Genomic DNA, 23,650 nt, shown 5'->3' on the forward strand with positions numbered 1-23,650 from the left:
ACTCTCGAAGGAAAGGTCTACGATGTTTCACTGTTAAGTACGACGACGTAGGCTGGTTTTGTCAGTGTTCCTTCTCTTTGCCACATTAAGGAAATTCCTTTCTATATCTTTGCTAACATTTTTATCATTGATTAACTGGTGAAGCCATTTGAATTAAGGGTTTTCTTTGTGAGACAACTTCTAATTATGCATTCAATTCAAATTCAATTCTTGACATTTGCTAACTTGTGTAAACATTCAGACATATTGGCCGGAAGTTATTCTGTGTGTCGGCTTCATAGTGAGGTCTCCCTTCTCCATTTTGACGCTGGATATTTGCCCTTTTCATTTTTTGCTTGATTAATCTCATCAGGTGTGTAAGAATTTCTTTTGACTTTGTTGGTCCTATTTTGATTTTTCTACCTTATTACTTTCTGCTTATATGTTTATTGTTTTCTCTACTTTCTTTGGGTTAATTTGCTAGTCTTTTTCCGAACCCTTGAGATGAATTCTTCAATGCTTTTGTTTCTGTATTTGTTTCACTGTGTGCATTTAAAGCTGAAAGTTTGTCTCGAAGTGTGGCATTAGCTGCATGAGACGTGTTCGAAAGGCAGCCTTTGTTGGCCGGCTGTGTCCACGCGGTGGCGCGGTCCTTCTTCCACTTGGTGCGCTCACACCCGCTTCTGCTGGTCCCGTCAGTGCTTTACACGGCTTGGAGTTCACCCACTGCAGGAGTGGCCGCGTCCCAGGTCACTCACGACCTAGTGTCGCTCGCCGCTGCGAGCTTTGTGACAGTAGCCGCTCCGAGCTCCCAGACGCAGGACGTGGGGAGGTGCTGGGCTGCGTGTTGGGGGGCGTGTGCCGCCTTAAGGGACAGTCCCGTGTTCGGGAGGCTGAGGGGGTGTCCGTCCTGCCCAGACTGCCTGGGATAGGCGGGTGGCAGCGTGATGGGAGGCTGCTTGCTCTCGGGCCTGGGCAGCTCACGGTGGGGCCTGTGCTCGGGGCGTTGTGGGTGCAGGGCCAGTGTGGGTGCAGGGCCGGGGACCGAAGGCCTCCCTTCTGCGTTTAATGCACTTTCCCAGTCTAGGCTCCGAGAACTCTGTACCGAGGGCGGCGGCGCTGTTGCGCTCTCCAGGGTCGGGTGCCCAGGGTTTGTGTCCCGCGGGGGAGGGGCGTCATCGCGGCGGCGGTGCTCCTGCCCTTCAGACGCTCTCAGCACACCTGCCCGCGGTGTCTCATCCCCCTGTGCTGTTTTGCAGATCGTGACGTCGGCCTCCACCGATCTCCAGGATTACACGTACTACTTCGTCCCGGCTCCCTGGCTGTCAGTCAAACTCCTGAGGCTGCTGCAGTGCTACCCGCCCCCAGGTGACGGCCGCGCAGCAGAGGCCTCCCCGCAGGGGTTTACTGCAGCGTTTTAGGGTCAGGTCTCTTGCTTGCTGTCTGTAAAGTCCTCTCCGGTGCTGGCTCTTGTCCTCTGGGTCTTTCTGTGATGCTGCCATGGCTCTTGGCTTTCCCCAGCAGCTGGTAGAGAAATCACAATTTTGGTACGGCTCGGGGTGATCTCTGCTTTTATGAAGAATTCTGGGAACTGTTTGAAACCTGACATCCTAAGTTGTTAACAATCTGTGTGACCTTAAAGTACACATCACGGATGTTATGTTCGTGTTTTATTCTAAAACGTTACATTTGACTAGTATGGTAGGTATCTAGAAAGAGAATTTCCTGGTTGAAGAATGCACAAGAGAATTTGTGTTCAATACTTCCAAATCGCCTCTACAAAGATGGTTTTGTTGTTGTAACCTTTACATTTTGATCTTCATTTGTGTTTGTACAAGGTATGTCTTGGTTAAATTCCAGTAACTTTCCATTCTGAGTCTGTTCTATACTAAAGCGTGAGCCGCATGCCCTGCGGCAGAGCCCTCGCGTGGGAGCGGGACCCCGCCGTTGCCTCCCACTCCCGCCCACCGGCCGCCCCCATCTCCCCTGCGGCAGTAGTTCTCTCCGTGGAACTGACCTCTGCCTCCTTTATTCCGAGACCTGGGGTGACTCCGACCCCCGATGGGGGTGAATCTCATCACCCTCCTCCTCCTTTCAGGCCCCTGCCCCCAACCCCAGGGCGGCTTTGGGGGCCCTGCCCTCCGTCTGCTCAGGTGCCCAGGGCCCGCCCTCCCTGAGCAGCTGGTGGTGGGGCAGGTGCCTTAGATGCGCTGCCACAGTTTCTGGAGTTCTGGTAGTTGTATTGCTTTCTTAGTCTTTTTTTGGTCCATTATTTCTTTTCTTCTGGTTTGACTAGAACTTAAAATTTTTCTTTCTCATTTTATTGCTCTTCAGAGTGTTTTCTCTATTTCTATTGGTAACAGCAGGTAGAGGAAAAAACCTTTTGCCCCCCGCTTCCCTCAAACTTTCACATCATGTGTTTTGTCCACGTCTCTGAGATTTTATTTTCCTTGACTTATGTAATCTCTGTTTCAGCAAAAACTTGGCTATGTTATTTGTGTTAAAATGTATGTGTACTTACCTTGGCTGTCAAATCCTCTTATTTTAAGCAGCCACACGGTTTTAGTAGGGGTCCTCGCCCTTCGTTTTGGGGTTGTGAGATGAGGGGTACCAAGACTCAGGTGGGGCGGCCGTGCGGGCCAAGGGGAGCCAGGCCAACGTCTGTCTGTCTTGCCCAGAAGACCCTGCAGTGCGAGGCCGCCTGACCGAGTGCCTGGAGACGATTCTGAACAAAGCCCAGGAGCCGCCCAAGTCCAAGAAGGTGCAGCACTCCAACGCCAAGAACGCCGTGCTCTTCGAGGCCATCAGCCTCATCATCCACCACGACAGGTGGGCCCCCGCGGCCTGGTCCCCGGCGCCACCCTCCCTGGCGGGCCTGAGGGCGCGGTGCTGGGAGCTGCCCCGCGCGCACTCTGGCTCCAGACCCTGCACGCCGTGAGCGTGACTGCCGTGGTCTCGCTTCCCCCACACGGCTGCCCTGCTTCTCTTGGGCGTCCTGCCCGACCCGCTGCTCTCAGGGCCACCTGGGAGTGCGGCGTGAGCACGTGTGTCCTGTAGGCTTTGTTGGTCCGAGGCTGTGGTGGGAAAGCGTGGGGAGGTGGCACGGGGAGGGGAGGGGGTGGGGGGTGCTCCTGTGGCCCCGCCTTCCTGCAGCGCTTCCGCCGGGTGCAGTTGCCTGAGCTCTGCAGTCCACAGGGTTGAGCACCAGTGACAAGACTCTCCCTCTCGGAGCGGCCTCCTTTCCTTGTTAACCGTTCAGAGGGCAGAGTAAAGAGCGAGCAGAGACTTACGCCGAGTTTCATGTAGTCGGTACTTAAATAGCCAGTAACCTCTGTTATATCATCTTTGTCTGTGCATCTGTCTCTCGGTGTCGCAGCTTTCGTCCGGCTGTCGGCCAAGAGGGTTCTGTGGTTGAGAGCCCACCCCTGGCTGAGGCTTGGTGAAAGCCGGGTCCCTCTGCCGCCCCCGCCCCCCCAGCTTGGCGTGGAGGCTCGGGGTCTCAGCTGCCCTCGACCCTCTGGAGTCAGGGGTTCTGCACATGCACTCAGAAGTGTTCTGGGGGACACAAGGCTCAGGTCCTCGTGTGGTACCAACTAGGGTGAGCGTCAGGTCTTGCGTCCCGGGAGGCCGTGGTGGCCGTGAACGTGGCACGGCCTAGGCTGAGTGGGGGACCCCTGCCCACCCACCCCTCCTGTCCGCACAGCGAGCCGAACCTGCTGGTCCGCGCCTGTAACCAGCTGGGCCAGTTCCTGCAGCACCGGGAGACCAACCTGCGCTACCTGGCCCTGGAGAGCATGTGCACGCTGGCCAGCTCCGAGTTCTCCCATGAGGCTGTGAAGACACACATCGAGACGGTCATCAATGCCCTGAAGGCAAGTGTGCTCTTCTGGGGGCTGCCTGGCCACGGGGGCGCCTTGTCCCTGTGTCACTCATGCTGTCACTCGTGAGCTACCGGTGGGGTCCCGCGGTCACTTGGGGCCGTGCGCTCAGGCCCCGGGCGATCTGGCGGGCTGCGTGCGTCCCTGGGCGGTTCTGCGCTCTGCCCGCAAGAGACCATGACCACACGGGGCATCTCCCGCTGGGCCTGGCGCGTGAGCAGAGTCGCAATAAAAATTGGGATCAACAGAAACTGTTCTTTTTGGTAGAAGGATGCATTACTTTGTCCATGTCTCCGAGAAAACTCACTCCTTGCAGAAGAATATTTGCTTGTTTCAGGGAATTGAAATTCCAGAGCTGGAAGAGCCAAGCGGAGGTCTTCTGCTCTAATGAGGGTTGGTTCCTCAGGGTCAGACACAGCCACATCCACTGCGTTCCTACATGTTAGAAAACTGAAGGCAGGAGGGGAAGCTACAGAACCCACTGTCTTGGTCCTGGGCTTACTGCTGAGAACACGTCTGACCCTGTTCCTTTGGGTTTGCGTGTATTTAATAGACATTTTTGGTGTGTGTTTTGAACAAGAGGCCGTACAAAGGTTTGGAATTTCGCTTTCTGGTGTTTCGAATTCCTCCTGGGTGGTTTTGGCATCTCTTTCAGTCACTGCCTGGATCAGAAAGACTTGCTCTTGCCGTGCCTGTGGCTGGGCCCATGGCAGCGCCTCTCATGCTGTCCTGTGCTGGGGAGCAGCTGTGCTCTTGTTTCTGCGGGTCTGGGGTGGGGCTGGGAGCCAGCACAGGGACAGGCTCTCAGGCGACGCGGGCGGTCTGTGACCACACAGCAGGCGGCCTCTGACCCACTCCCTGGGGATGGAGCATGATCGTGATCTTGGCTGGTCCAGAGCCGCGGGGTGTGAGTGCCGGAGTGAGGGGGGCAGTGGGGTGGCAAGTGAGGGGTTCTTGGGCTCCTGGATTTGGGTGCTGAGTGGGGAGAGCTCCGAGTGAGCATTGGGACGGCGGGGAGGTGGTGGTGCCTGAGCCACCCAGCTCGGGACCGTGGGAGGGCATGTGTCACAGCGGACTGCCACCGTCCCCTGCCCAGGCTCCTTTCATGTGGCTGTTGGCTCTGTGCTCGTTCCCCAGACGGAACGGGACGTGAGCGTGCGGCAGCGGGCCGTGGACCTCCTCTATGCCATGTGCGACCGCAGCAACGCCCAGCAGATCGTGGCCGAGATGCTGAGCTACTTGGAGACGGCCGACTACTCTATCCGAGAAGAGATTGTGAGTTCTGGCGGCCTCTGTGTCGTCACCCGCACTGATGCTTGTGTGTCTCAGCTGAAGTACTTCCTTACAGCCTTTGTTGAGAATCTACTACATACTGGATGAAAGAGTCCTTTGCTTTAGCTTTTTTATCAGCATTTTCTGTGGAGCCTTCCAGTCTTTCAGAATCACTTTGCAGAGGCCCTCCCCTCCTCCCCCTCCCCCTTCTGTGCCGAGGTCCTGGGAGGCAGGTGCTCAGCAAGGAGGGAGCAGGGCGTGCGTGGGGGGTGGGCGCGGCGGGGACACAGGCCGGCGTGGCAGTGAGGGGCCCCCAGCGCCCAGCTTTGGGGCCAGCCCTGGGCTTGGAGGACTCGAATTCGAGGGTGGTGACGAGGTGGGTGTTCTGGAACGGTGCTCTGGGGTCGTTACGGAGGGTCGACTTGGAGGCCAGAGGGTGTGCAGAGCAGGTGGACGGGGGCTCTGGGGCACGGTCAGGAGGTCATGCTGGGGAAGGTGGGCGTGAGGGCGGCAGCGCGGGGGGCCGGGCTCCAGGTTTGCAGCCGATGCTGCTCAGGGCAGGCTCGGTGCAGGAGGAGGCTGTACCCGGGGGAGGTGAATGGCCTGCTTTCCACAGCCCAGAGCAGGTGCCCTGGGGAGCTGGCGAGAAGGGCTGTTGGAGCAGGAGGCCCAGCAAGCGCGGGCGGCGCTTTGCCAGCAGGGCTGCCTGGGCTGCGGGCCGGGTGGGCGGGGCGGGCGGGGCGCGCTGTGCCTCCCACAGCTGTGCCCGTCTCACCTGTTCTCCCTCGACACGTCCTTCCACGTCTGTTCCTGGAACCTTAGACTTACGGGCTCCTTTGAGAAGTGGGGGTCGCTTTGGCGTGGGTTCAGGCCCTTCTGAGGCCCTCCCTGAGTGGCCGTGCCCTGCAGGTGCTGAAGGTCGCCATCCTGGCGGAGAAGTATGCCGTGGACTACACGTGGTACGTGGACACCATCCTGAACCTGATCCGCATCGCCGGAGACTACGTGAGCGAGGAGGTGTGGTACCGCGTCATCCAGATCGTCATCAACCGGGACGACGTGCAGGGCTACGCCGCCAAGACGGTGTTTGAGGTGTGGCCCCGCCCCGCCCCTGCCAGCCTTCCCGCAGGCCAGGCTCCGGCACTGCTCCTGCCTCTGTTGGAGTCTCACTGCCCTCTCTCCGTGATTTCAACACGGCGACCCCGGGCGGGAGGCTCTCAGTCAGCGAGCGGCCTCCTGAGCAAGCTGCCTGGGCTGGGGCCTCGGGCTGGCCTCTGTGTGTCCGAGAGCAAGCGTGGGGCCGCCACGGTGGGTTCGCGGTCTCCGTCGGTGAGGGCCGTGTGCCCCCACCCCTGCCCAGGGCCCAAGCGGCAGTTTTTGGGAGGAGCTCTCATTCCAGGGGTGGGATCGGCCGTGGCCCTGCCCGTGGGGCTCCCCTGCTACCGATCCCTCTGCCGAAGTGGCCAGGAGAGAGGATGGGGCGGGGCGTGCGTTCGGGAGGGGCTCAGGAGGCTGGGGGCTGCGGCCGCGTGCAGAGCAGGCTCCCCGGGAAGGCAGCCTGAGTCCACTCTCCCGGCTCGTCACGCGGCTCGGTGGCTTTCTCCGGAGGCCGAGCGCTACTGGTGCCTTCTCTGCCTGGGCACCAGGCTCACCGCGCGTGCTCTTCCGTAGGCGCTGCAGGCCCCAGCGTGCCATGAGAACCTGGTCAAAGTCGGTGGCTACATCCTAGGGGAGTTTGGGAACTTGATAGCAGGAGACCCGAGATCCAGGTGAGTCACCCGGGGGCTGGGAGTCCCACGTCCAGTGCCGGGCCTGTGCCCACTGGTTCTCACCCGATGGCCTAGTAGAGGCCAGCTGATGTCCCGAGCTCCCCAGGACAGCCCGTGGCGAGGGCATGTCCACTCTGGTTGACTGTACAGAACATGGGGATTCTGGGGGGAAAGGAGGCGTGGCCGATGGCCAGCACTGTTCAGAGGGAGCCTGGACTCGGCCTGGAGCTGGAACGCGCAGGTTCTGGCTGAGTGTGGGCTCATCTCCCCGCATCACTCCACGCTCACTCCCCGTCCTGCGGGGACACACGGGAGTCAGGCTCAGGCGGGGTGGGCCAGGCAGGGCGTGAGGCGTGGAGGTGACGCTGTGCCCCATGTGTGCCCCCCCAGCCCCCTGACCCAGTTCCACCTGCTGCACTCCAAGTTCCACCTGTGCAGCGTCCCCACCAGGGCGCTCCTCCTGTCCACTTACATCAAGTTCGTGAACCTCTTCCCGGAGGTGAAGGGCACCATCCAGGACGTGCTGCGCAGTGACAGCCAGCTGAAGAACGCTGATGTGGAGCTGCAGCAGCGCGCCGTCGAGTACCTGCGGCTCAGCACTGTCGCCAGCACCGACATCCTGGTGCGCCACGCTGCTCTGTTCCCCTCCCCGCCTCGCCTTGGCTGCCCTTTCTGGGGGCCGGAGGCCATGGGGCTTTGTGCTGCACTGACCTAGGGCTCCTTTCCCCCCAGGCGACGGTCCTGGAGGAGATGCCTCCGTTTCCAGAACGTGAGTCTTCTATCCTGGCCAAGCTCAAGAAGAAGAAGGGCCCCAGCACGGTGACCGACCTGGAGGAGGCCAAGCGGGAGAAGAGCGCCGACGTCAACGGGGGCCCCGAGCCCGCCCCGGCCAGCACCAGCGCTGCGGTGGGTCCCCTCCTGAGGGCCGTACCCTGCGTGAGCTCCTGGGGCACCTGCTCCCCGAGATCCGTGACCCTGGACTGTTGTCGTTGGGGGGCAGGCTGACCCAGACGCCTGTGTCTGTCAGCCAGACTGTGTCTGTCGGATGGTTGTCTGGGGTCCGTGGTCAGCTCCCACGTCTCCCCTCGGCTTTGGATTTAGAAGACGTGGTCACCCGTCTCTTGCACGACTGCCGTATAGTCCTGCGCCCCTCGCTGCTTTCCAGCAGACCTGCCTCCTGCTGTCCTCAGAGGTTTTTCACTAGTGAGCGCATTAGAGCGAGCATCCTGTTCACGCACGATGCCCTGAGAACATGTCCTTTGACGTTCGTCGGGGAAAATGCCGTTTTGAGAGTTGTGTTTCCTTTCTCGGCTCACTGGAGGGAGCCCAGGGAGCAGGTGCGTTAGCCCTGCTGGGCAGCAGCCCCCGCGGCCCTGCGAGCGGCTCCCGAGGACCTTGGGCTTTATGCTTGGCCCGTCGGGAGGCAGCCGGGAGAGCTGTGTCTCCCCTCCAGGACGCCGGTCCAGCGCCGTGGACGGTGCTGCTTACCCTGTCCGGCGGCCTCTGTGAGGGCGGGCCCCACCAGTGGCGCGTGCCCGCGTGTGGACAGCCCGGGGCCCGGGTGGTTTGCTCATCCAGAGCGTGCTCATATCCGAGTCCTGGTGCTCCTTCGGGGGCCACTTGCCTGGCTCCATATCTCCTTGTGTGCCCCGGGGCCTCGGGCCCACCGTGAGGCCTGTGCTCAGACCTGGCCTGGCCCTTGACTTGGGGCCCCGTCACAGTCAGGACCTCTCACCTGAGCCCTGATGCCTTCTCTCCAGGGGCGCCCTTCGTGGCCCTGTGGATGTGAGTTCCCGTTTGTCCTCACGGCTCATGGAGCTGGGGCAGGGGTAAGGCCTTGATGGGACTGGGGAGTTGAGGCAGAAGCAGCAGGACAGAAAAGAGGCTGGGGTCGCTCCTGGCTGGGATTCTTCTGGTGTCTTCTTTCTCCTGTCTTCAAACTCAGAAGGGAGGCCCCGCCTCAAAGTGGCGTTGAGATGTCTGGATTTTACAAGAAAACCTGTGATGCCTTTTACTTTGTGTGATATTGGCCAGAATGACTTTTATTTAGGGTTTCAGGTCATGCCAGGAGGTGATTTTCTTTGTGGCCTTCCTGGGAGCTCAGCTCAGCTGTGGCTTCGGGGTGCTTGTCTGTGCGCCTTGAGGGTGGGTGTCTGGAGGCTGCCAGTCGTCCTGGGGCTTTGGGTTGGCGGAGGAGCCCAGAGCCGCCCTGCGCCCTATGGTGTTCAGCGCTTTGAGCAGGTGTCACCTGTGCAGAGCTGGGTGCCAGGCCGGCTCCTGGGGGAGGGTCTCCCCAAGTCCTGAGAAGAGGGGGAGGCGGCAAAGCGGTGGGGGGTCCCAGTGCTGCAGGGTAGAGCCCTGGGGAGGGAGCAGGCGTCTTAGCGGGGCCTCCCGAAAGAGCAGCCTTGCTTTTGTCTGTCTGTGTTTGACTTAATGGGACAGAAGAGTTTTCCCACTTTAAAAAGCGTTTTCACTGTTCTTTGGGAACCAGTGGAGACATTGTGCAGTAGGTGGCAGAGGTGCAGTGACCTCGTCAGGCTGTGGGTTCTGTGGCCCAGACAGAGGCCTCTCTCACGTCACCCACAGCAGGCTTGGGGCCCCCTGGGAGCAGCTCCTAACCTTGGGTGGCCAAGCTCCCGAAGATGGCCTCGCTGGCAGGAGGCTATTGTGAGGGGCTGTGTGTGCGGGAGTGTCGTCCCAGGTGCAGGGCCAAGAGCCCCCGTGGCCGTTTCATCGACTACCCCCGGCAGCGCAGAAGCTTCTGAGGAAGCTCGACACCTCCTCTGGGGACCCCTCCCCTTCTCCTGGGGAGCCCGGCCTGGCCTGTCGGCTCTACCCAGGAGCCCCTTTCACCTGGAGCTGCCCGCTTCCGGGCCGCTTCCGGCCGCAGGGTGGGCCTGGCACGCTGCCTGCCCTGGAGCCCCAGGAAGGAGGGCCCGGCACGCGGAGCGGAGCTCTCAGCCGGCTCAGGCCCACGTCCTCCCTGCGGGACGGGACACGTGTTCTGTAGCGCCTCTTGTCTCAGCGGGGAATCCATACAGAAAATCCTCTGCCTACACGTGTAATTTTTTAGAAATTCCGTGCAGTGCTCTAAATATAAAAGGGAAATAAGTAGTTATTTATGCTAACGTAATGATTCCCACGTGTACGTCCTCAGCATGGCCTGAGGGTGGACTGGCCAGTGCCCAGGGTGGTGGGTGCATCCACACTCCTGAGAAAGAAGGGGCGTTGGCCTCCTTTGGCTCTCGGCGTGGCTGCCAGCGTGGCTGCGTTCCTGGAAAGACGAGTGAGTGCGCAGTAAAAAGCAGCTATTTAGGCTCAACATTGTAAATCAACTATACTTCAATAAAAATTAAAAAAAAGACAAAACAAAACAACGAAAAAAACAATATTTAAAAAAAAAACCCTGTTCTGCAGGCATTTTGTCTGCTTTTTCTCTGTAACGAAATAGAACATAGAAATGATTAGGGATGCACCCTAATAAGCTACTTGCTTTTACTTCTTTCATCTTTCCAGACTTTTTTAGGTGGTTGACAGTGACGTGCACAGTCTTCTCTCTGAAACCAGACCCTTCTTTTCGGGGTGTGGGTGGGGTTCAGGCCCTTGTGCTTGCCTGGCGTGGTGCCCAGAAGGGTCTGCGCTGACCTTCTCCTTCCCTGTCTTCCAGTCCACGCCTTCTCCGTCAGCAGACCTCCTGGGGCTGGGGGCTGCGCCCCCCGTCCCCACGGGACCTCCACCCTCCTCCGGCGGGCTGCTCGTGGATGTTTTCTCAGACTCACCCTCCACGGTTGCTCCCCTGGCTCCCGGCTCCGAGGACAACTTCGCCAGGTAGTCTGCCTCCTGCGTCCCGAGGATGGGCTCCCCCCGCCCGGCCAGGCCTGCACCCTGGGCACCCAGGGAGGGAGGAGGCTCAGGCTCTGGGCAGGTGAGGGAGTGGTGGGCGCCCTGCGTGCTGTCTGGTCCCGTGGGCTGCGCCTGCCCTGCAGGACGCTTGTACTCTGCTCTCCGTGCTGTGCCCCTGGGCTCTCTAATCACGCCCCGTGTCTGCCCTCCAGGAGCCTATCTTTTTTTTGAAGAAACGCTCTTCAGTTCACAGTCACTGCTTTGTCCTGTGGGGTCTGCTTCCAAGGCCCGCTTCCTGCTCCTCCGCTGACCTGTTCCGTCCTTGTCACCTCTGTCTGACTGGTGTCCCGATGTTCACACCCCTGCTATGGGCCAGCAGAGTCCTGCGTGCGGTCGACTTGGCCCCGTTCCCCCACTTTCAAGGCGAAATCCCAGGCTGCTCTTCCCCGCGCTTTGCTGCGCGGATCCTGTCCCTTTTCCCTGCTTGCTGTCTGTCCCTCTGTCTCTGCTGATCTAGATCCAGCCAGGAGGTGGGGGGCTCCCCCTCCGAGAGGAGGGCGGGTGTGAGTTCTGTTGTCTCCAAGGAGCGGCTGCTTGTCCTTGGTCTCTGTGACCACGGAAGAGTTCTTGTGGTTTTCTAGTCTCTCCAGTCTCTCTCTGTTCACCCCGTGCGCTGATTGGTTATCTCCTGTTGCTTGTCGGAAACGACTGGGGAAAGGCAGGTTTGCTGTGCCACTAGTTGTCCGTCTCTGGCTGAAAACAGACTCTCTTTTTTTTAAACTGAGGTATAGTTAGTTGGTTTACAACATCATATTAGTGTCAGGTGTACAACGTAGGGACTCAACTTTTTTAGGTTATATTCCGTTTAAAGTTATTACAAAATAGTGGCTGTATTTCCCTGTGCTGTACGATATATCCTTGTGGTTATCTATCTATGCGTAGCAGTTTGTACCTCTTACTCCTGTACCCTGTCTTCCCTCTCCCCCCTTCCTTCTCCCTGCTGGTAACCACTAGTGTGTTCTCTGTATCTGTGAGTCTGTTTCTGTTTTGTTATATTCATTCATTTTTCAGATTCCGCATGTGAATGGCAGCACACAGTATTTGTCTTTCTCTGTCTGACTTATTGCACTTCGCCTGACGCCCTTCAAGTCCATTCATGTTGCAAATGACAGAATTTCATTTTTGTATTGGCCGAGTATGTGTGTGTGTGTGTGTGTGTGTGTGTGTGTGTATTCCATCGTATATTATACCACATCTTTATCCACTCATACGCTGACGGACACTTAGGTTGCTTCCATATCTTCACTTTTGTAAATAATGCTGCTGTGAATATTGGGGTGCGTGTATCTTTTCAAATTAGTGTTTTCATTCTCCTTGAATATACCCAGGACTGGAATTGCTGGATCGTGTGGTAGCTGTATTTTTAGTTGTTTGAGGAACCTCCATACTGTTTTCCAGTGTTAGCACCAATGTACATCCCCACCAGCAGCGTGCAGGGGCTCCCTTTTCTCCGCGTTCTCGTCAGCGTTTGTTGTATGTGGTCTTTGTGATGACGGCTGTTCTGACAGGCGTGAGGTGTTGTCTCTTTGTGGTTTTGACCCCCGTTTCCCTGATGATCAGTGATGTTGAGAGTCATTCCATGGGCCTGTTGGCATCTGTATGTCTTCTTTGGAAAAATGTCTCTTCAGGTCTTCTGCCCGTTTTTTATTTTTTATTTTTTTTATTTTTTATTTTTTTTGCGGTATGCGGGCCTCTCACTGTTGTGGCCTCCCCCGTTGCGGAGCACAGGCTCCGGACGCGCAGGCTCCGGACGCGCAGGCTCAGCGGCCATGGCTCACGGGCCCAGCCGCTCCGCGGCATATGGGATCCTCCCAGACCGGGGCACGAACCCGTATCCCCTGCATCGGCAGGCGGACTCTCAACCACTTGCGCCACCAGGGAGGCCCTTCTGCCCGTTTTTTAATTGGGTCATTTGGTTTTTCGATATTGGGTTGTATGAGCTGTTTATATGTTTTGGAAATTAATCTCTTATTGGTCTTACCATGTGCAACTATTTTCTCCCATTCGGTAGGTTGTGTTTTTGTTTTGTTGATGATTTTCCTTTGCTGTGCAAAAGCTTTTAAGTTTCATTAGATCTCGTTTATCTTTGCATTTGTTTCCTTTGCCTTAGGAGCACATCCAAGAAAACATTTGCTACGGTTTATGTCAGAGAGTGTTCTGCCTGTGTTCTCTTCTAGGAGTTTTATGGTTCAGGTCTTACATTTAGGTCTTTAATCCAGTTTGAGTTTATTTTTGTATGTAGTGTGAGGTGTTCTAGTTTCATGCTTTTCCGTGCAGCTGTCCAGTTTTCCCAGCACCAGGGGAAGGGAGAGCAGGGGAGAGAGGAGAAAGGACAGGAGGGGCAGGGAGGGCCGCCTGGGTGTGGGCGTGGCTTGCGGACAGCCCCGGTGGAGGCCGTTTGGAGGCCAGCGCCGCGTGTCAGGTGACCGAGCCTGTGGGCTGACCTGAACAAACGTGTGTGCTTTTGCTGTGGCGCCCGTGTCCTGAGTCAGTGGGAGCTGTTCATGGTTGAGCAGCACCTTCATGGAAAGCAGACGACCTGCTCCTGTGGTCATTCCTTGGTTGTGCCGTGTCACCCTCTCAGCTTACCTCCCATCTCTGGCGGGCGCTTTTAATGGTGTTCGTTGGAATATTTGCTGCTTTTCCCTTCTCTCATGTCCCAGAGAGGTTTTTCTGGTCTCCGTGTTCTTTAAACCCTTTTTCAAAACTGATCTTGGTATTTTCGGTGGGTGGCTGGCTTTGAGTGACTCACATGCTGTCCCTTGTCCCCCAGGTTTGTCTGTAAAAATAATGGTGTGTTGTTTGAAAACCAGCTTCTTCAGATTGGACTGAAGTCTGAGTTTCGGCAGAATTTAGGTACGTGTTTTACTTTACTTAATGAAAACTTCTCTTAGAAGTTATGAGGAGAAAGTATTTCCAAATCACATATCTCAGAAGGGTCTAGTTTCTAGAATATACAGAGGACTCCAAATCAACAAGAGAAAAACAACCCAGTTAAAAAATGGGCAGAAGTCTCAGACATTTCCTAAGGAAGACATTCAGATGTCCAAAAGAGCATGAAAAGGTGCCCAGCGTCACTAATAGTCTGAGAAATGCAATCAGACCCATCGAGGTACCACCTCACACGCATCAGCACGGCTGTGATAAAAAACAAAACAAGGGTTGGCGAGGACGTAGAGAAATTGGAAGCTTGTGCGCTGGGGGCGGGGGTGTGTTTGCTTCTGTGGCAAACAGTCTGGGGGTTTCTTAAAAAACTGAAAATAGAACATTTCCCATATATATGACCTAGCAATCCCACTTCTGGGATTGAAAAGAATTGAAAGGAAAGCAGGGACTGGAACAGGTACTCACACGCCCACGTTCACAGTCACCAAAAGGTGGAGGCAACCCAAGTGTCCATCCATTTGAGTGGATACACAAAATGTGGTTTAAACACACAGTGGAACATTACTCAGCCTTAAAAAGGAAGGAACTTGTGACACAGGCTACACAGGGTGAACCCTGAGGACATTACGCTCAGTGAAATAATACAGTCACAGAAGGACAAATCCTGTCTGATTCCACCCACATGAGGTCCCTGGAGGAGTCACATCCACAGAGACAGAAAAGTAGACGGTGGGGTCCAGGGCTGGGGGAGGGGAGAGGGTGAGTGTTTCATGGGGACAGAGTGTCCATTTGGGAAGACAGAACGTTCTGAGGATGATGGTGGGGAAGGTAACACGACCATGTGAATGTGCTTCGTGCCCCGCCCTGTGCATCTAGAGATGGCTGAGACGGTAAATTGCAGGGTATATACTGTATGTTTTACCACATTTTTGAAAAGCTTTCTGTTCCCCCCAGCCCCCCAAAATTATGCCCACTGACTACTGGGGCTGCTGCCGAGGGGCCCTGTGGGCTGCTGGCCCCGCCTCCCTCTTGGCACCATCGTGGAGACTTGTCTGCGGAAACGAGTGGAGGGTGGGAAGGCAGTACGTCTGCCCCGCAGGACCCCTCAGACTCCTTCTCACTGAGGACGGACGGAGGTGTTCGTTTCTCATTGGATGAAGGGGTTAGACTCTGGGCCACAGTGGCGTCGCGCGGGAGCCGTGGTGTTTCTTAGGCTGTGGGGGAGGCATGCCCACCTGTGCGTCCTCTTCAGGAGGTTTGAAGTTCACGTTCCATTCTGAATTCTGAGGGCGTAAAGACGTTCACAGAGGTCTGTGTGGCGGTTTCTGGTGTGCTGGCTCCGAGCCCCCCAAGTGCTGCGGCCAAGGGCTCGGGGCGTCACTTGTGTGGGCCGGGGGCTCAGGTTTCCTCCGTGCAGCTCAGGAGGCTGTGGTGTGTTGTGGGAACAAGCTACTTTGCTTCCTTCTAGGCCGGATGTTCATATTCTACGGTAATAAGACGTCCACGCAGTTCCTGAGCTTCACTCCGACGCTCATCTGCTCGGATGACCTCCAGGCCAATATCCTTGGTTCCGGTGCCCCTAGGCCCCTGGCAGAGGCGGGTGGAGGACAGACGAGGAGGACGTTTCCAGGTGCTGTTACTGCAGCCTCGGGGTACCTTCCCACACTCAGGTTGCTCGTCTCAACGCTGGTGAAGACATGCAGGCCTGTTCCGGCCTCCATATCCGCTGGGGCTCTGGTCTCCTTGGGGAGTCTCCCAGGGAGCTGCTGCCCAGGCAGAGCGAGTGATGGGCCCCCCGGGACGAGCTGCGACCGGAGACAGTCCCATAGAAACGGCAGAACTGGGACGTGAGCTTCTCCAGCCCGTCAGCCTTGCCATCCAGGTGTCTTGTTCCCATGAGGATGGGCCGCCCGGGTAAAGTGAGGGAGAAGGAGGCCCAGCTTGACCACCAAGGATGCTGCCTTCCCTGGAAAAGCCGTGTGAAGCAGGAACCTCCTTACTACAGGCCAGATCTATTTTTATTTTAAGATAAACACGTTTTAAACGTGGACCGTTAAAGCTAAATGTTTAAGGATAGTCATTAAAAACACACGTATGGCAGGTTTCGTCCGAGGTCAGGATGTGAGCTCCGACTCGTGCCGGGCCCCTTCTGGAGCCTCTCTGACCTCGGGGCTCACTGGGCTCAGCCCACGTTCCCAGCATCGCCACAGCTTCCTTGACACATGCACATCTGAGCCTGCAGACCAAGCCTGTGGACCCCACCGTGGACGGGGGCGCGCAGGTGCAGCAGGCCGTCAACATAGAGTGCGTGTCCGACTTCACCGAGGCGCCCGTCCTCAACATCCAGTTCAGGTGGGAGCCCCGGCCAGGCAGCAGCCGCTCTTGCTGGGCGCGGGGGTGTCAGGCTGGGCCGGCACGCAGCTGTGACGTGGGCCCTCTGCGTCCTTCCTTCAGAGGGTGTGCTGAGGACTGAGGGGTGACCTGCCGTGCACACTCCGGCATCTGCTACAGAGGGTGTGGGAAGTGGGGGAGGGAAAGGGTGCCCGGGGTCTGGGACGCCGGGTGGGCGGGGCCTTCCTCCCAAGGCCCGGAGCTTTCCGGGCGAGAGACCCTGGGCTTGTCCCGCTGCGGGCGCTGCCCAGCCTGCTGCTCTGGAGGCCGGCTGCAGGGTGCCGGGCCCGCCAGGGCCTCGGCTGGTGTGTGAGCGCCCACGTGTTGTACTCTGAGCGTACGCGCCGGTTTGACTCTTTTTTGTGACGTGTCTATGTTGCTTCTCGGCTCGTTCCTGCCATCTTTCAGTGACTGCGGTAGAGTGTTCATACCAGCCTTCCCTGTTGGGTATTCGTGAGGTTAAATTTTGAAAAAGCACCTTTCCAAATATGGAGTATACAGAGACCTGCAGATGGTGTACTTTGTAAAATTTAGGGAAATAGACGTGCAGAATTTTTGTTTCATTCCGTAGGCACACCGTTTTCTTTTAGTCTTTTCATGGAAAAAAGAAAAAACCCACACAATTTAAACGTGAAGTTGTAGGACATGGACTGCTGGGGAATGGGAAGAGGTGGCGCCTGTCCCCAGCGGTGCGACCAGCCCGGCAGCCTCGGCCGGGGGTGGCGGGGGCATGTTCCCCGACGTCCTCGGCCATCGATGACGGTGCGCTGTAGGTGGACCAGCCTCCCTGGAGCCCCGGGCTGCCCTTCCAGATCTCTCCGCCCCGCCTTTTGCACGCGGCCCCTCTGTGCCCTGGAGGTGGCACACTCGGGACGTGGACTCTTGCCAGCGTGCCTCTGTGTTGCTCACAGGTACGGGGGAACCTTTCAGAATGTGTCTGTGAAGCTGCCTATCACGCTCAACAAGTTTTTCCAGCCCACGGAAATGGCTTCTCAGGATTTCTTCCAGCGCTGGAAGCAGCTGAGCAAGTGAGTGGCGCCCTGTCCCCCTGGGTGGGCAGGAGGCCTTGGCTCTGGCTCAGCTGATGGCACTCGTGCTGGCCTCTGTTTCCCACAGTCCCCAGCAGGAAGTGCAGAATATCTTCAAGGCGAAGCATCCAATGGACACAGAGATCACCAAAGCCAAGGTAAAGGTCTTGCTGTGGATGTTCCCAGGGTCGGGACACGACCGGAGCCCTCGGAGGAGGCTGGCGGCTTCTCCCCTCGGAGAACCCTCCACCTCTGCTGGCACCGATGCAAGGGGTCCTGTTTCTCCCGGTTCTTCCCACAGATTATTGGCTTTGGTTCTGCGCTCCTAGAGGAAGTCGATCCTAATCCTGCAAACTTTGTGGGAGCCGGTATCATACACACCAAAACCACCCAGATTGGATGCTTACTGCGTTTGGAGCCGAATTTGCAAGCCCAGGTCAAGCCCCTTGAGGGAATCGCTGAATACGCTTACTTTTTTTTTTTTTTACTGTGGTGTAATTCACACACAGTGAGATATGCAGATAGATCCCAGATGTGGTGGTTTGATATGTTTCGACAGATGTGTACACCTGTGTAACCACCACCACTCGTTGGTGCGTGTAGCATTTCCATCGCAACAGGAAGTTCTCTGGCACGTCCGCATCAGCCCCGGCCTCCCTAGGAGGTAGCGCCGTGTGGCCCAGCATGGGGCCCGCCTGGCCTCGGGCTCCAGCAGTCACCGTGTTGCTGCCGTGTCCACAGTGGTCCTCATGGAGCACGTGGCCCTCCTTTGCGGGGAGGTGCCACGCTGGTTTGCCCAGCCCTCCTGTCGATGCACATCAGGCTGCCCCTGTTTCAGGAGGCATTGAATAGGGCTGCTGCAGACATCTGGACATGCCTTTGTGTGGACGTGTTTTCATTTCACGGGAACACTGAGGGTGGGACTGCCGGCTCATGGGGTCTGGGCACGGTCAGTGTTGCTGCCCTGACAGCCCACCAGCTGCGCGTGAAGGTTCCAGCTGGTCCACATGCACACGAGCACTTGCTATTGTCAAACTTTTATTTTTGCCACTGAGAGCGTGTTCGATGCTTGAGTCTGTCAACAGTGGTACCTCCAGGGAAGGGCTGAGCAGCGGGCCTTGAGGGGCCGCTGGGCGGGGCTGGCCCCGCAGTATCTGCCCTGGCACCGCCACTGACCTGCTGTGTCCTCTGTTTCAGATGTACCGACTCACGCTGCGGACGAGTAGAGAAACCGTCTCTCAGAGATTGTGTGAATTGCTTTCGGAACAGTTTTAATCGACAAGGACAGAGGGTCAGGCTCCTGTGTCTGCGTCTTTCTTCATCTCCACTGTCGTCTGCGTTGCCATGCTGCAAGTCCATGCCCGGTCTAGTGTCGCAGCCCCGGGCGCCTCCCAGCCCTGCTTCTCTGGCCTCGTCCCTTGTGGGGATGGATGGGGAGCCTGTGTGCCGCTGAGGAAGAAAAGGCTCAGCCTGGACCCAGCCGTCCTGCCAAGTCAGGAGGAGAGGGGCGTGGATCCCGGGATCAACTCTTATAGAAATCAAGACAGTTCTGTGGTTAAGTCTACAAATTAAAGGGAATTTAGCAGTTTGAATGAAAATGGAAAGTTTTTTGAAATTTTATCAAGATGCCAGTGCTGTTTTATTGATAGTTCATCTCTGATGCTCTGAGAGGAGAGGCGACATTCTGTCTGCCACGGGAATAGATCTTGGTTACTTGGATGGGAGACGGGGAGGTGGCCCAAGGGCTGATGGGTATGTCCACATGGGGCCCAAGCGCCGACCTCGGCCAGGGTGAGAGCACAGTGCCTGGGGGCTTGCTGGGGCCGGATTCTGAATCTAGAAGTTAGACAGGGTTGTGTTTTCAATGACGATCAACAAAAACATGTATCCTGGCTAGATTTAATTCTATTTTCCTTTTTCCCAGCACTGTGTTCTTAAAGCGAGATTTGTAAAGCCATCTGACTGAGACCTTATGTGTGCAGTGCTTGGGGGATGGGTTTCCTGGTGGCTCTGGAGGGTGTGTACCTAACCTCATACATCTTTGGGTTTCAAATGAGTGCACTGTCACCACAGTGGCCCAGGACTGGTTCCTGATTGTGATGGCAGGGTTTGTTGTGGGCCAACAGAGAAGATTTCTGGAAGGTGAGCTGGTCTCTTCCCTGTGCAGCGGCCTAAATGTGCCGGGGTCATGATTGCAGGGCAGGGTGCTGTGGACCTTGGCCTGTGCAGTGGGAGGAGGGAGGCCTGCGAGTGGTCAGGAAGCAGAGAGCAGAGTGGGGATGAGCTGGCACCTGTCCCCCCAACCCCTCCGTGCGTGCGGCTCTCATGTGCCGTCCCCTGCGCCTCGAGATGCCGAGGCAAGGCCTGTGTCCTGTTAGCGGCAGATGTGCCAGGTGGGCGGCAGGCACAGGCTGCAGGTTTGTCCTCGACAGACACGTCTGCTTTCGGCACTGAGGGGCCCAGGAACGGCTGGGGCCCTTGTTGGTTACCCTGGTTTTCCAGCAGGGACCGGGTTCCCTGCCGTACGATGGGGAGAACCACGTGGGGCAGGGGAACACAGTGGCCCTGTGCCGTGGTGCGGGTTGCGGGGAGGCAGCTTCTGGGAGTCGCCATGTGGGTACTGGGGCCCCCCACCCTGCGGACACCCCACTCAAGGTTCCCACACCCACCACCCGGTGCAGCCCCTGCGGCGCGCAGTTGGGGAGGCTGAGGCTTTGCGTGTGTGGCAGCATGGCCGCTGGTGGCACTGCTGTGCACTGCAGATGGACGACGTGGCCGTCGTGCTTTTGTTCAAGGTGCTGGACGGCACGCGGTGCTTGGGCTCCAGTGTTTGGACAGCCAGCTCGGGGCTGGTTTCTTACGTCAGCCGACGCCCTCCCTGTACCCACCATTCTGGGTGAGCATCCATCAGCAAAGAAGAACAAATGCTGGGGTGGCGATTGGAACGTGTGTGGTCTTTGGAGGGAAAGGCACCTGGCATACGGCTCAAGGTCCTGTCCTGTGGGGCTGCGTGGGGCGCTGAGAACCGATGACGCGGGCCCGTTGTCCGGAACCTGTTCCCCAGTCACGGGGGTGGAAGCTGAGGTGTGTCGAGGTGACGTACCTTTTGCTCTGCACTTGGGTTCAGGACGTGGGCTGAGCCTGTGGGACTCATCGTGGTGGGGCCTGCAGCCTGGCCTTGGCTCCCCCCACTCCGTGGTGTGTGTTGGGGGCCTGCCTTCTGGAGGCCTGGGTCTAGGGGACAAGTGGGCCCAGGGGTTCCTTCTTGGGGAGTGAGCCTGCTGAGCTCAGGCGGGGTGGCCCCAGCCACAGGCAGGGTACAGGGTCCCACGGGACGGAGGGCCTCACAGGAGAGTAGTCCTGAGCTGGGAAGGGTGAGGGGGCCTGCAGGGGAGGGGAAGGGAAGGCTGGGGGCCCGCAGTGGCGTCCCTTCTTGGCCCATACTTGTGTGGGACCGACCCCATGAGCCGGACGCGGGTCTGGGGACTCACGCATGCCCGAGGGGCGCGGGAGACAGCAGGAGCAGAGCTCAGGGGCCTTTGTGCCTTGGCCGGTGCCTGTTTATTTGTTGTCTGTTCACAGTGCGCTCATGGTGCACAGCACCGGTGCCCCCTCCCCAGGGTGAGCTTTGTTGGTGGCAGGCGGTGACGCTGGCCTCTCCCTCCCCTTCCCCGACTGCAGGGCCCCTCTTCTCGCTGTGACCCGAGCCTCTCCCCCAGCCTTCTCTGCTTGGGTGGCCCCTGTCTCCCCAGGAACCCCCTCTGCAGCAGCCTTCCTCCCTCCTGCCACCGGGGGCGGGGTTCTGGTCCCAGCAGGACTGGAAGGCTGCCTTCAAAGGCTGGGAGGCTGTGTGGATGAGCGGTGGGTAGTGCCCTGTGCAATCCCGAGGCTGGCAGTCCAGTGCAGCCTGCTGGGTTTGGTCAGGGTCGGCAGGACCCCCGCCTGCAGCCCCTTTCTCTTCAGATGCCCGGGTGAGCTGCATCTGAGGGTTCTTTGAGGCCACGCCCTGTGCCTAGGAGAGGGGCTGCTGGGCACAGTGCGTCGGGGTGAGCGGGTGTCGGGGGCGCGGCTCGATCCTCACTCCCGGGGCCGGGTCTCTAGTCTCCGCAGCGCTGGGAGCGGCACGTGCAGCTGCTGAATACCTGCAGCGTGAGCATCAGCTGCTGTCCCCTCACCCTGGGGTCCGGGCAGGGCAGCACGAGCCGCTTCTTATGGGAGCTGAGGGGGCGGCAGCAGCTACAGTTGGTGTCCACTTGCATGGTGTCAGTGTTGAAGCTGTGGAGGAGCGGCGGCGGGGAGCGCGGGTCAGGGCCGCTGCCTCAGGAGCGCTCCTGCCCCTCCCTGGTCGCTCGGAGAGGTGGACGTCAGGGTCCCAGGCTGCGCCTTCGGGGAGGGGCTGGCCTCGCGTCGCTGACCTCCCCGGCGCCCGGCAGGTGTGGCGGAGGTGGGTGCGGGCCGGGGCCACCCGATGGGGCAGCACGCTGCCTGGACCGGGAGCTCTCTGTGTATGTTCCCCAGCCCCCGCTGGGAGCGCCTCTGTCGAGCAGGGCGGGTTCCAAGTCCAGGACCTGGACAAGGACCGCACGGGGCCGACAGCTCACCTGGCTGAGGAGGCGCAGACGCCCTCGCAGCGGGTCACCGTCACGTTGGCCGTGCACCCCTGGTAAGTGACCTCTTCCTCAAACTCCCTCACTCTGCAGGTCCCTGGGAGCCGAGAGGCAGGCATCAGACGGCGGCCCCGCGGCGGGGCTGGAGGACAGGTGTGGCCTCTGGGGGCTCCGCACCTGGCCCTCTCAAGGGCAGGAACTGACATACGTGGCTCTGGGCCTCGGGTTTTTAAATCTCTTTTCCTGTGTCACGGTGGATAGTGCCGGCTCCACCAAGGGAGTGACAGCTTAGATGATCTGGATGTGGCCGTGTGGGCACCCGCCAGCACTTTCGTGCCCACGGTGGCATCTTCCCTGGGCCCCCACCCTGCACTCGGGCCCCTGCCCCAGGCCATCTCCCCTTGTCCGAGCCCCACTGAGCTCAGACCTCATGGCTTTGCATGGGAACAAAACCTGATATCAAGTCTCTCACTGTGTGTTTTCTTCCTGAAAGTTGGCTACACTGGGAGTCCCCCAGGGTCAAGGGTTTTCTCAGAGGATGAGGCAGATTCCCAGCTCTGGCCCCAGCCTCCCTCTCCACCTCCCCTCCTGGCCTGACACCAACCTGTGGGCAGAGGTGTTTCTGGTCTGCTGGGCTCAGTACCTGCGGTAGGGATGGGGTAGGATATCAGCATCCCCTGAGGGGACGTTTGGTATCACAAGAGCTCCCTGCAGGGGTGTGGACCTGGCTGTGAGCTCTGTCCTGCATCTGTCCCAGTGGACAGTCTGTAGTGGGTGCCCTGACAGCTGGCAGAGCAGTGTTGCCGTTAGAAACTGCCAGTGTGGGACTTGAGTGAAAAAGCAAAGACTGGACAGTCTCTCCTGCCTTCCCACCTGCCCCCTTCCAAGGTCTCCCTGTGGCCTCGAGCCCTGCCTGCCCTGCTTTTCCACTGGAGGTGGGACAAGAGGCCTGGCGGGGATGGGGCTCTGGGTACTTCCCTGTGGCTCCCACTGCCCACAGCTGTCCTCCCCTCCTGATCTCCTGCTCCCTCGCCCCACGTCCTGGGTCCCCTCTTTATGGGCAGCCTCCACCCAGTCCTTGTCCCACAAGAGAAAACACTTTTTTTCAGTACCATCCTGCAGTGGTGGACCGTCCTGCTGGGGGAAGGCTGGGGGTGTGAGAGCGGAGCCCGCTCCCGGGGACGGGTGCCGTGCAGGGGAGGGCGTGTCCCCGGAGGACAGGGTGGGCTTAGGCAGGCCTGGGGCGGGAAGGCCGAGCAGAGCTGGAGGCAGCTGCAGCACTGGGGCCTGGGTGGGCGCCCGCCCTGGAGTGCAGGCTCCCCGGCCCCGACGGCCACCCGGGGTGAGGCGCGTGCCTGCTTTCTGCAACCAGGGGGAGGGGTGCGAGAGTTGAAACTCAGGGTCTTCCTGAGCTCTGCAGAGGGTCGCCGTGGAAGGCTGCAGAGGGGGTCACCTCAAAGGGAGGCCAGGACTGCAGCAGGGACGTGGAGGGGCGGGGGGCTGAGGGAGGCAGGTGCAGGACAGTCAGGTCCTGAGGTGGGGAAGGGGGCCACCTGGGAGAGGCCAGGCGCCCATTTAGGCCAGACTGGAATTCACTGGAGCTGTGCCCTGAGAAGAGGGGAGAAAGGATCTGGGACCTGGCCAAGGAAGGCTGAGGAGAGGCCCCAAGAACATGTAAGCAACATACAGCAGAGGACAGGCTGGAGAGGGGGTTGGGGGAGACGTGACTTGGCCACCGCCTGCTGGTGGAGGCCCTGTCCTTCTAGACACCCCCAGGACACAGCTGAAGCACCAAAGCTCAGAGACCTGGAATGGCACTCCAGGGCTGGTCAGAGGCCAAGCTGCGGCTCCCCCAGGCTGCACATGACCCCGAGTCTGCTCAGTGCCCTGTGCTGCCTGGCCATCCCCAGGCAAGGGAAGTGAAGGCTTTAGGGGGA

The 23,650-nt window shown here is 58.6% G+C and overlaps 2 protein-coding genes across 3 annotated transcripts in view; one reads left to right on the forward strand and one right to left on the reverse strand.

Moving 5' to 3' along the window:
- Positions 1-18,726, forward strand: part of AP2A2 (adaptor related protein complex 2 subunit alpha 2) — a 65,257-nt gene extending 46,531 nt beyond the window's left edge. The window contains exons 7-22 of one of the 2 annotated variants that reach the window (XM_060103218.1): positions 1,239-1,347; positions 2,658-2,808; positions 3,683-3,851; positions 4,995-5,132; positions 6,039-6,221; positions 6,801-6,898; positions 7,289-7,520; positions 7,631-7,804; positions 10,566-10,726; positions 13,575-13,657; positions 15,156-15,245; positions 15,916-16,039; positions 16,990-17,106; positions 17,195-17,264; positions 17,408-17,542; positions 18,304-18,726. In XM_060103218.1, coding sequence (XP_059959201.1) covers positions 1,239-1,347; positions 2,658-2,808; positions 3,683-3,851; positions 4,995-5,132; positions 6,039-6,221; positions 6,801-6,898; positions 7,289-7,520; positions 7,631-7,804; positions 10,566-10,726; positions 13,575-13,657; positions 15,156-15,245; positions 15,916-16,039; positions 16,990-17,106; positions 17,195-17,264; positions 17,408-17,542; positions 18,304-18,381 — 2,112 coding nt within the window. In that variant the 3' untranslated portion in view covers positions 18,382-18,726. The remainder of the gene's footprint in view (positions 1-1,238; positions 1,348-2,657; positions 2,809-3,682; positions 3,852-4,994; positions 5,133-6,038; positions 6,222-6,800; positions 6,899-7,288; positions 7,521-7,630; positions 7,805-10,565; positions 10,727-13,574; positions 13,658-15,155; positions 15,246-15,915; positions 16,040-16,989; positions 17,107-17,194; positions 17,265-17,407; positions 17,543-18,303) is intronic. The other variant, XM_060103219.1, reaches the window with a different exon arrangement.
- A 2,477-nt stretch (positions 18,727-21,203) lies between these two features.
- MUC6 (mucin 6, oligomeric mucus/gel-forming) overlaps positions 21,204-23,650 on the reverse strand; it is a 31,516-nt gene continuing 29,069 nt past the window's right edge. The window contains exons 47-48 of the mRNA XM_060103697.1: positions 21,708-21,810; positions 21,204-21,381 (exon numbers count right to left, since the gene is read on the reverse strand). Of these exons, the coding sequence (XP_059959680.1) occupies positions 21,204-21,381; positions 21,708-21,810 (281 nt within the window). The remainder of the gene's footprint in view (positions 21,382-21,707; positions 21,811-23,650) is intronic.

The sequence above is a fragment of the Mesoplodon densirostris genome, chromosome 7 (genome assembly GCF_025265405.1).
Source record: "Mesoplodon densirostris isolate mMesDen1 chromosome 7, mMesDen1 primary haplotype, whole genome shotgun sequence".
Lineage (NCBI taxonomy): Eukaryota > Metazoa > Chordata > Mammalia > Artiodactyla > Ziphiidae > Mesoplodon > Mesoplodon densirostris.